Here is an 11,766-nt window from a genome sequence, read left to right as displayed (position 1 = left end):
GTAACGTGAATTAAGGGGGAACAAAAAAATTAAATAAAAAGATTAAAACCTGGTCCCACTAATATTTATCAACGCCAACCATAATTTACTTTTTATGCCATACAAATTGAAGCATTCAACTGCGCGACGAGGAGGCATCATTAAATGGCGAGGGTACCCGATTTTAAACGAGTCCACTATTCAGCTCTAAAAATAGACACGAATAATGCCGCAATTATTGCAACGACCGTAGCCTGTATTAAATGATCGTCTTCTCAGAGCACTAAGGGCCTCGAGTACGTTAATAACCTAGAATCGCTATTATTAACTGGTCAAATAATGCAAGACCCAATAGGTGGGACCTGACAGACTTCGTACGCTCGCAAGTGCGTGTTTATTATATTATAGGTTGTATTATAGGATCGAAAGTACTTCCATTAGAAAGTACCTTCAATTTAAATATCCTACGATTCTCGTGGCACTTGCGACCCGAAGGTTCCGAAATTCATGAGTTCAACGGTAAAGTGGGACGCAATGTCGTCTCCTATAGTAATAGGAGAGTTGCGGTAATCGCTTTCCCAGATGCTTGCAATCGTCGCAATCGTCGCGTGAAAGTCATCATTCGCGTCGTACGACAACGTGTCGTGTTGAGAATGTTGAAAATCTTTGGACGGAGTATACTTATACTTCGAGGGGGTCTGCGACGATCTATTCAATGAGAGCCTTGTTGAACGGAAGTTGGACGATACTACTTCTAATGGCAGTATGTGTGAGTAAAAAAGAATTCAGAGGCTGGGTTGCTGGGGATCCTGCTGGGAAGCTTCTAAGAAGATTATTTAAATTGGCGGACGGGAATCTCGATTATTTGACAATTGATTCGTCTGATAATCAAGTTTTTTTTTTCTTTTTCAGCTTTCCGCAACCGGCGAATGTTACTTCTATGATCATTATTCTGAATTTTGACGGAGGATAAAAAAAATTGTGAACTATGTAAATCGTGATAAATATTTGATTTGACAATCAGTCAATCTCGATATTAATACCACGTACATTTCTTAGGTGAAATTTTCGGGCCCATTTTACGTCCCTTAAACCAGTATTTGAATTTTCATATTCTTAGAACTGATGCCAAGAACTCCTCGTCCGGTTGACCAAAAGAAGAAGAAAGTTGTTAGCAAATAAAATCGTTTTTCTTAATCTGTCCAATCTGTCTGGCCCAAATGAAACGTGACGAGTCCCAATCCAGCGAGACTCGTTCAAGCAACGACAACCTAACCTAACAGGGCAGCTTAAATGCATAAGTAAGTCAGAGCTAAGTGGATGTCGTCATCCCGGAAAGGTTCGGGACCTTAGTATAATAGAAACACGTATTCCTCTTTATCTGGGTCTTATTGCCACGTTTCTTTTATACGTAACAACGTGCTATTAATAAATAGACGAGCGTTGACACCGCCATAAATCACTACCGATGCGGCACGGACCGACGTGCGGATCGTTAAAAGTCGGCCTGAACTTTCCATCCGTTGGCCGTTTCTTCCTGGCAGAGTGATTTATCGTGGAAGTCTTCGACATCGAACGAACCCCTACGATTCCGTAGATCCACGAACAACCTTTACTCGTTGGGACAAATGGATTATTTTTATCGACTTTAATTTTTTTTTTCACGCTTCAATCTCGCGACCGATCACGTGTGTCGCCGTGGACGCTTCTAGTCGTTTCAGGAGTCTTTCCAGTTCTTCGAATTCACTGGAACACAGGGACGATCGTAATTCAGGCAGTATGGCGTCCGTCAGACTTAGGCTGGCTAGACTTTCCGAATCTTCGTTGTGATCCTTTCTTTGATCGGTGAGAACGTGCTTCAGTCTTCTAATGTAACTACGTAAACTTTTTTGGATCAGCAATTTTGATTTTGTACTGCCCTTTAACGAATTTAGGGAATCGAGATTCAGTAGGTCCTTTTTAGCTCTTTTGGATTTATTTGGGGAATTTATTTTGTTGCTAGCCAGAATGGGAATTCCGGACTGTTTAGACTTTCTTTGAGATTTTTCATGCTTTTTAGTGGACTTTGGTTTCGATACTCTCGAAATCTTTGCTTCCCGTTCAGGCGAATCTGGTTGATTTGGATATTTCTTTTTGAATCGCTTTGACTCGTCTTCAGAAAATGAGATTGATTTTATTTCTGTCTCTTTTGAGTTTTCCACTGTAACTGAACTCGTCATTGGCTTCTGATTTTCCTGCGAGTTCGATAAACTATTCGATAACATGGTTGACGTGATCTCTACAGAACCGTCTGTCGCCAAGAGTTTGGGTCTTTGATTTTGCGATCGGTTTACAATTATTGGATTTCTTGTTATACTTTTTGGTTTCTCGTGTCCCAAAAGCATTGATCGCACGTAGCGATCTTTATAATTAATAGAACTACTGGAACTTTTCATTAATTTTTTCGATCTTTTGCCTTGTGACTCCTCTGGGTTGAAACCCTGATCTTGAACACGGGGAAAATTGTTTCGAATTTTTGAATTAGACTTATCAATTTTATCGCGTCCCCTTATCTTCAAATTCAACAGTTGATCCTCGTCGGGTGTCACCATTTTCTCTGGATCATTTTCCGACTTCAGAGCCTCCGTCACAATTTTCGCTTCTGTCATCGTTTCAGCACCTGCAGTCCTCGGCCGCTCGCTCTTACTCGGCGTTTTATTTAAATTTCCCAAAAATGTCCTCCGCCTCTCCGCCATCCTCAAATAACTTCCCAAAGTTTTGCTCTTAACGGCGGGTTCGCTGTCGCCGCTCTTCCCAATACGTTCGGGCGATCGCACTACGCGTTCCTGTGTATTAGCTTTAACGTGTGTAGCTACCGCCGAGGAATTCGAAGACGGTAAAACTGGCGGCTGCATCGATAACGTGGAATTCGTAAAGGCGCTTGAAGATGTCAACAAAACGTGTCTGGATCTTGACGAATCGATCCTCAAATTGGACATCCGTTCGGATGACCTAGGCGTTGGTGATTTTTTCGAGAATTTCCGACTTTTACTAGGATCCAAAGAACGTCCTCTAGAATATTTTCTACTCGCAGCATTATCTTTAGAAATTTGTAATTTTAATGAATTTTTGTCTGAATCCATTGGATTTACTGTATGCTTTGATGTCTCACGATTAGCTATTGGCTCTTGAATGTCTTTAGCGCTTTCAGGAATAGATAAGGACGATTTAATAGAACCTTCAAAGGATCTCGGTCTGAAAGTAATCGATGGATTAGCTGTTCTCGGTCGAGAATTAGGTGTCACGCTACGACTCCCGGAAGTGGAGGATGGATTGCTATGGTAATCTCTGACCAGACTTCCAGATTTTTCAAAAATAAATTTTTTCGATTTCGATCTCGCCACTGAACGTTCCGTTAGATTCTTAATGCTCGATGGTTTCCGGATCAGTGAAGAAGTCTTATCGATGCCAAGAGCTTGGATCTGTTCCTCAATTGTGACGATTGACCTATCATGTAATTGTTCACCAACTTGAAATTCATTCGCAGGAAACCGGATGCGATTTCCACTTTTACTCCGAGACTTGGTGGATCCGTGAAAGGAGCTTTCAGCCTCACTAGAGCTAAAGGATGTTCTATTGAAGGATTCTCCATCCTCTTGATCTGTTGATGGTGAACGCTTCGTAGAAACGGGACTTAAGGATTCCGTACTTGTAGCTGGACGAATGGAGGTTCTCTTCAAGGTTTTTCTTCTTTTACTTTGCACATTACTTCGTTCAATTTCTTTTGCTTCCGACGTTCGTACAGCGGAAGACACAGAGTTTATTCTTGGAAAGCTCACGGGGCTTTTTCTAGAATCTTTAAAAGATCCAGGTTTTAAACTTGAATCGACTTTAGATATCGTCTTTGTAGTAGAATGAAAATCTACCTTGGACCCATGCTTCGATTTAGGTAACACTACCTTATGTATCTCAGTAGGCATCTTTATATTCTTAGATGACAAATTAGTCCTGTCATTGGAGGTCTTGGCGAAGCAACTCTCATAATTTTTCTGTCCCACCCCTTTATCAAAATCCACCAATTCCGAAAGCGCATCTTCAAATTCCTTAGTTCCCGTAGCCATCTCCACAGTAGAACTCTTCTTGGAACCTTTAATCAAAAAATGATCCAAGGGATGCAAAAATTCAATTTCCTTCCTGCTTAGTTCAGTCGTCCCACCACAACGTTCCTCGTTAGAGTCAATAAATCCGGGACTACCAGTAGCATCGCCCACTCTGACAGTACCATTGGAATCAATGGAGTTCAAATGAATAGAGTTGAGAACGACGTTACCAGGTGGCTGTGAGTCTCCGTATTGCTTCTTCAGATTAGCCTCGATCATCTTGTGCCTGTACGCGCCGTAATTAAATGCAGATATATCAACCACCGGCAATACAGAATTCGTAATAACAAAGGACGATGAACTCTTGAGTATTGGCATCCTGACACGAGTGTCCTCCGCGTTCTTCAGCTCCGATTTGAACATGGGCGTGGAGCAAGCATTTCTCGCAGGCATCAGTTTCATATTCACGCTAGAGCCAGAACTCGTGTCCAAGATGGCAGTTGCCGGATAATGCGTGACGACATCACGATACTCAGCATCCATCCAATCGTTCTGACAAATAGCTGGATATGGATCTGTCGCCTTGGTGATACCATCCTACAGGAAGTAAGGTCTCCTATAACTGGGTTTCCTGGATCAATCAAGTCGACCCACTAACTAAGCGAAACTTTAATCGTTAAAGGTTACAAGTGGGTCGACGATGCGGAACTTCTCGTAGGTACATACAAAGAGCATCTGAACTTGGAGGATAAGAGGTATCGCCATAATAACAGCAAGAGCCAGGACTAGAATACTCTCGACGACAAATGGCGGCATCGACTGCAAGGTTAGGACGAAGTGGGCTTGAGTCCCGGCACTCAGCATAACGTTGAATTTTACGTTGGATTTTGCTTCAGCTCAATATCACATAGGAACGACCGCGCGCGTTTTGCATTCTGCAGAAATAAGGAGAGCTAGCAATTTTCACTTATGCCAAATACGTGCTCTTCCATCACGTGACAAACTCTAAACGTTCTATACTGCGACTCGTTGCGTCATTGTTTCGTTGTCAATTCTTTCCTTTTTCTCTCGGAGAGTTTCCTATCGTTTCCACGCCTCGCGAGTCACCTTGTAACAAAATAGAGTCTGAAGAGACGCCAAGATTATACACTTTTTATAGATAGCCATTAGCCTCATCTCGTAGACCAACTTTGGTTCCATCTTCTATTGGCTTTTAAGGCTGCTTGTGCTTCCTGAATTCTTCTATTTTTATCTCTCCTTTTATCCTTGTCCCAGTTGGAAGTACATCCCCTTAACAGTCCAATTTCTGTTCTACATACAGTTATACGAAAAACAGACGAGATCCCAAATGTCCAGAGGGTATAAGAGACAAGGAGTTTGAGAAACTTTACTTGTCCCCAGTCTCCACAGTCGCCAATAGCATTGCGAGGTGATAAGGCTAATGTGCCATATCAATCTAATAATATACACACCGTGCCCATAGTATACTCGTGTATGTAAATCCTAGTCAGGCTCCGAATTATTGGAAAAATTTCAATTTTATTCCAGCGAATTCAGTAAGATTTCCGCCAGAAGTTCTAGGCCGTCACGGCGACGGTGGGGATGGGCGATATCACGCTTCATGAGAATTTCCATTAATATCCCCTAAAAATAAAATATTCCTAAAGGCTGATCTCGTAGGTGTCGAACAACGGCAAGGACACGGCCAAGATATAAATTATTGGTAGAATTAACGATTAGTTACGTACGTTCAATAATATCGTTATTACAGACAACACAAACGTGCAACACATACACTTACAGTCGACGAGCTGATAAGCTCGTGTTCCTTGGGGATGCTGAGTACGTATTATAGGATGAACCTGGTGATAAGCAGCTCGGGAGTCCTGATACCCATCTTGGAGGCTCTGATAGTGCTGAAGTGCATAGGTCCCGGAGAAGATCCTTGTGTAGCGCATATAGCATCCTCTGGGTATCTGTTGTAACGATCGTACAGGATGAATATATATGAAATGAATATTTTTCAAATTTTCAATTATCGATTTCATGAAGTTTCCATACTTATCGACACTCCTCTAATGCTTGGGACTCACCGTATAAACCGATGCAGGTAAAGGCTGTGGCGGTCTACCGGGGCACATGAGCATCTTCCTGTAGGTCCTATGCTAAAAGGATAATCCGATGTAAGATATCGTTAAGGATCACTTTCACGAGGCAAGAGAAAAGTTTTCCCATGGGATGGCTTCCTGTATTCAGCACTTCACGCTTTTAGCCGTTACGAAAGGAATTCTCTCTGTCTTTATCAATCTCATTTGAAACGAAGGCACTACCCGTTCGCTCCTTCAGGACTGCTAAAAGGATCCTGGACTTGACCCGCTTAATTGACGAGAATAATTTTTCGCACCGAGGTAAAATAATTGTTTCGCGAGTAGATGGACTCAGTCTCTGGGATGTACCTAACTGCGCCTTAAAATCTTTAAATGAAAATTCAATTAACGAAACCAGTCAACCGAAGGATATCTTTGTTCCTCGTTACAGTGACTATTGTCAGGGATCGATTGTGGATTCTTTTCTATTCTTTTCTACTTATTTCAGACAAAAACTATTTATAATGCTTTTAACCGGTGGGATCGATCGCTCCCGGTATTGATTCGTCTCGTCGAAGTTCACAACTGTTTTGCAAGCAATTACGGCGAAGAGGTACGCGAATTATAAGTCTAAATAAACGAATGAAGGAGGTAAAATAATATTTGACTTTCCGATCGGCGGATTTCTCACTATTGATTTTACCAGACGGCATTTTCAACAAGGCCATTGATAATATTTCCCCGTTCTGGGCTTACCTCGGATTCGCGATGCTGCTCCGATTCTGGAACGATAACAAATAATTGATTTATTAATCTGGACGGCGAATCGATAGCAAGTATATGACGATGCAGACGTACTAGCATCAATAATAAAAAGAAGTATCAATTATAACGGTAGGATATATGACAAATTGTATTAAGTATGTAAATTATCTGACAGGACTATTCCAAGACAACGTGAATACGTAAAACTTTCAGTGGCAACTCTACACAATTCTAGTAGCACGTACAACAAGTATAAAGTAACATCTGTACGGTACTAAAAGTAGACTCGAATCTGAAGTCATAAAAAACATGAAGAACTCAACGTAATTTACCTCGTACGTGTATCGAAAAATGGCACTCGGCCCGATTTCCGGCTGCGTCAGAAGCAACGTAGTGAATATTGTGAGTTCCTGGATACAGGGACTGTCCTGGTTGCTGTAAAGAGATACCAATAAAAATAAAAAAATATATATAAAAATAAGAATATCAATGTAGATACTTATACAATCAGACAAATAAACACCATATATCAGAGCATACGTACAATAATGCTACCCATCAGATTTATTATTATCCAAGTATATCGTCGAGGAGAGAGATTTTTGGTGAAAGTATAATTTTTTAATTAAATCAACGTGATAAAATATTTTTAAAAATAAAATAAATTCTCTTGATTGGTATTGGTATTAAACAAATTTTAAAAAAAAACCTGCTCGTTCCCTTTGACGCGATACGTAACGGCATCGTTATTATTAACAGACCGGTCTCAGGTGGCAAGATAATTACAAGATTGGTAACATTCATCGTTAGCAGAATTTCTGATGAACCAGGAAAGAGAATGAAGGATGAATCGTTGTTACGCGGCGGTGGTAATAAGTTGGACAACATTTTTAACAGCGACGGTAATCGCTCCCTCGTAAATAAGGATCTTTTAAGGAAATAAATTAAACGTGGAGCTCCTTTGCGGGTGCGCCATCGTGGTACGAATTCAGGAACAGAACTTTAATCCATTTCTTTTCCTCTTTACGGTTCAATCCTTCTTCTTCTTTCTTGCGCCCCCGCTCTTTTTCTTCGTCATTACAATTCCTCTTCCTCTTACCCTCGTTTTGTAGACGTGATCAACCTTCACGTTATCCGTAAACCTTGGCTCCTGCCAGAATACCAGTCGATTACGTTCGCCAGGATTTAGCCGTACCTCAAACGAAGTGGGACAAGTTGATACTTTCGGATTCTCTGTATCTGCAATAATTCAATCGAAAACAGAGGTATGAGTACGATATTGCTCTCTAGGTCGTGAAAGGATTATAATTAATTTTCAAAATCATATCCATTATTACAGTTTGAAATAGTTTGTCATATACGTGAACTATTAGGAAACCCCGATTCTCATAGTTTACAAACCACGTCGAATGAGTAATGAAATGGAATATGTCAAAAATACTGTCGTTAACAGAACTGGGGTTTTGCTTTATCGACAAGTAATTCTCTTGATGGTTCATATGACAGATTAATTCATTCTCGAATTGTATCGCAGAATCTCGACGGTTCAAAAACAGACTGACGATTCGTACAACGTTTGTTACTAGAATATCAAACGCAAAGTAGAAAGGAAACACAGCCGTACGATAAATACCAAAGACTTAACGTCACTGGATATTCCAGAGCAAAGATTCAGAGAAATACGTGGGCGTTCCAGTACGACAATGTCTGTATCATTAGCGAATCATAAATCCAACAGTTACACAATCTAGGGCGTATGAAAATGCGTAAAAAAGTACTTCAAAAAAAAAATCAAAAATCAAATTTGCCAAATTCCATATGTATAAGATTAAATTTGCATTCATAAATATTAAAAAGCAATCATCAGTAATCGGACGGTAATAAAATAATGAATATAGAGATAAAAGTTGTATTTTATATTTTTCTCAATTTTTTTAACCCACCCCGTACACGTATGACGATCCTGCAACTACTGGTGTAATTGGAAACTGGTGACCAAGCAGTGAACGTAACAACTGTGGTCCCTGCACCCAGATCAGCCTGCAATTGTTTTCCCCAAGCCGGAGACGCTTCTATGTATCTGAAAAAGTAAGTGGAATAAGTCTCATGGACAATGACTATGATAAGGATGATAACGACAATGAGGATCAGAAAACGGAGATAGTCCCATAATCAATAGAAAAGGTAGCGACCATCGGACGCTCAAGTATTCAAGATTCATTTGATTGATGTCCGCTTAGCATATAAATGGACATCAAACCAGATTACTCGTGACTGATGTTAAATACATTGCGACAGACATCCAAACCTCCAGTCGCAACTCCTAAGCTCATTTGGAATTCCTATTGTACGCCGAATGGAATTGTTCGGCACAATTGCAACCAGATTTCATAGCAGGGGAACATAGCCGTATCTGTTGCACCCCCATGATGCATGGTTACCATGTTTGATTTTTTAATAAAAAAATTAATACCTGATTGGCTTTAATAATTATTTTTATGTAACTCGTGCATGAAAAACGCTAGTTTTCGTGCCTCCGAAGTGTGGCGAAAGTGGCGCTTTATATCTATGGACGATAAAAATGCTGCGCATGCGCAACTCGGCCCAATTTTACATTATCGCACTAGTGCTTTCTTCTCGCACTAGTGCGATTAAGTAAACCTTCTTCTCGCGCGCTGTCATGAAATGCATTCACTTTGGAAGCCTTCCTTGCTCTTCTTATGGCTGCCTCCTCCAATGAAGAGATGTTCCAGTTACTTTGGAGACACAAAAAGTAGTGTTTTTCATGCATTCGTTACAGAAAATATTATGCGATACTGGTACAATAAAGTTCGCTTTCTCGCACTTGTATCGCAAAGTACTATTAACAGCTGTTGTCTAGTGGGTAACTGTACTTCACTCACCTCCACCAGTCCATGTTAGACTTGGGCTGCGGAAAGGAAACTCGTACCGTATTCTGACGTAACGGAAGTTCCATATCTACGTCACTGGGACATCTAATAAAGGGTCGTGGCATGTCCGGTAGGAGAACCCGACGAAATGTAGTGGTACAATTCCTGCGTCCACCTTGGCAACCGTAGGTCCTGGATACTCCGTCATCGTCTTTGAGAAACCGAATGGAAATCTTAGCCCTTCGTCATAGCTTATATAGAGTGGAAGATTGGAACTGTGGGAAGTGAATCTTTCGATCGTGTTAAAAGGAATTAAATCTCGTTAAACGAAACAATGGCAAAAGAAAATGAAGAACGGGACGCATTGTCGCATTGTTGTTTACGGGCAGTAAGCTGGTAACAAGCTCATTAAGCTGACTAACGTGCACACCTTGTTAGCGATCGTTGTAGATCCACTGCTGGACCCTTGTACAATTCTTTATGAAATCTTTCTTAGCCTATTGTCACAATCAACTTTTTAATTGACTTTTTAAAAGAGGATTTATGTCATTTAAATAATTACACATACATATGCATAATGGTTCACGTCCATTCCATCGACCTCCTGCAGTGCAGTACCTGGTACTTGGTCCTTCGAGTTTGAATCCTTCTCTGCAACGGATATGACACCTTGCTCCCTGAGGATAATCCTTAGATCTTGAAGGATGTCCCGGACATCTGATCTGATACCAAAAAAAAAAAAGGTTAAATACTCAAAGTGGAGTTTTATTGATACGTAAAAGGAACTGATAAATTTTCCAAATAAATTGCAAGGTTTTAATTGAAGCTCAAATTTATTTTTCATTACTGCTATTTTAAATCTACCGGAAGTACTTACGTCAGCATATGCAGGTATCTCCATGGCAAGGCATCTAGTGTCACGATCGATACAGGTCCTTTCATCGGGTGCTAAGACCATCTCGTCTCCACATACGCAATAAAAACTTCCTGGTGTATTAACGCAATCCCCGTTACATCCGCCATTTCGAGTTAAGCATTCGTTTAAATCCTGACACAGAGATTTATTTCTGAAAATAAAATTCGCACGAATAAATCCTGTACACTGATATCAAATCAACGAAAAAGTCATCTCAATCCGCTTACCTAGAATTTAAAATGAATCCAGGACGACATGTGCACTTATATGATCCCATAGTATTCACGCATTCGTGTGCACATCCGCCATTATTCAATTCGCATTCGTTTACATCTGAAAAATTCAATCGCGATAAATCCATGCCGTGCATACGCAGTTTTCATATTTATTGCAATGCGATTGGAATTTCAGCAACGATTTCTCTGCAAAGTTTTCAGTTTTATGTAACCGATTCGATTATTTCTCTCATTTCTTTTTCAAAGTGCTTCTAGTATTCAGTCATTTGTGCTGGATGAGGGTTCAATTACATCTGTGCTGTCTGTTTTTGTAAAATATATAATGCAAATGATAATAGTGAATTTTAAAACCAGTCGCTATATGCGTCTACTGAATATAATAGAACCATGGTATTATATATATATATATATGCAAACGTATTTTAGCTCTTCTGGAAGCTAGACGAAAGCAAGTTACGTTGTGGTAGAGAAACGTTTATCTTGCACTTTGACTAAATACTCGCTTTTAGGCTGATCTACCCAGAAGGTTTCTCTTGGGCGAGATGATTTCCTTTACCATTGCGTTACATTGCGCATTCAACGACTATAATGCCATCCTTACTATACCTACTCACCCGCGCAAACGTTTCCATCGCCGCGAAAGCCAGGAGCACATGCACAACGATAAGAACCTTGTGTATTTATGCACATTCCTTTGCACGGTCTGCCTTTAGCGCACTCGTCTATATCTACAAGGGATGATATAATGAAGATTTTACACTACGTATGGTTCCAGTATATACGATACGTTATATGTATATGACGATCTATACA

General features: G+C 40.4%; 2 protein-coding genes across 4 annotated transcripts in view; both read right to left on the bottom strand.

Moving 5' to 3' along the window:
• LOC107272577 (fibrillin-3) overlaps positions 1-11,766 on the bottom strand; it is a 46,571-nt gene that overhangs the window by 824 nt on the left and 33,981 nt on the right. For 2 of the 3 annotated variants that reach the window (XM_015749852.2, XM_025090565.1), the window contains 11 exons: positions 11,568-11,681; positions 10,945-11,050; positions 10,679-10,868; positions 10,370-10,523; positions 9,814-10,012; positions 8,854-8,990; positions 8,010-8,149; positions 7,243-7,345; positions 6,902-6,927; positions 6,152-6,223; positions 5,854-6,034 (listed from right to left, as the gene is read on the bottom strand). In XM_015749852.2, coding sequence (XP_015605338.1) covers positions 5,854-6,034; positions 6,152-6,223; positions 6,902-6,927; positions 7,243-7,345; positions 8,010-8,149; positions 8,854-8,990; positions 9,814-10,012; positions 10,370-10,523; positions 10,679-10,868; positions 10,945-11,050; positions 11,568-11,681 — 1,422 coding nt within the window. The remainder of the gene's footprint in view (positions 1-5,853; positions 6,035-6,151; positions 6,224-6,901; positions 6,928-7,242; positions 7,346-8,009; positions 8,150-8,853; positions 8,991-9,813; positions 10,013-10,369; positions 10,524-10,678; positions 10,869-10,944; positions 11,051-11,567; positions 11,682-11,766) is intronic. The other variant, XM_015749854.2, reaches the window with a different exon arrangement.
• Positions 18-5,119, bottom strand: LOC112495178 (AF4/FMR2 family member 4-like). Its single transcript, XM_025090578.1, has 2 exons — positions 4,785-5,119; positions 18-4,655 (listed from the first exon to the last, which is right to left on the bottom strand). The coding sequence occupies exons 1-2, from the start codon at positions 4,920-4,922 to the stop codon at positions 1,641-1,643; spliced, it is 3,153 nt and encodes a 1,050-aa protein (XP_024946346.1). The 5' UTR covers positions 4,923-5,119; the 3' UTR covers positions 18-1,640.

The sequence above is a fragment of the Cephus cinctus genome, unplaced genomic scaffold (genome assembly GCF_000341935.2).
Source record: "Cephus cinctus unplaced genomic scaffold, Ccin1 Ccin1_scaffold0087, whole genome shotgun sequence".
NCBI lineage: Eukaryota > Metazoa > Arthropoda > Insecta > Hymenoptera > Cephidae > Cephus > Cephus cinctus.
This window is presented reverse-complemented; position numbering and strand designations above follow the sequence as displayed.

Coding starts and splice junctions, on each gene's coding strand:
- LOC112495178 (XM_025090578.1), bottom strand. CDS start 4,922: ATGCTGAGTGCCGGGACTCAAGCCCACTTCGTCCTAACCTTGCAGTCG. Junction 4,656..4,784: donor TCCAAGTTCAGATGCTCTTT/GTATGTACCTAC, acceptor TACTTCCTGTAG/GATGGTATCACCAAGGCGAC.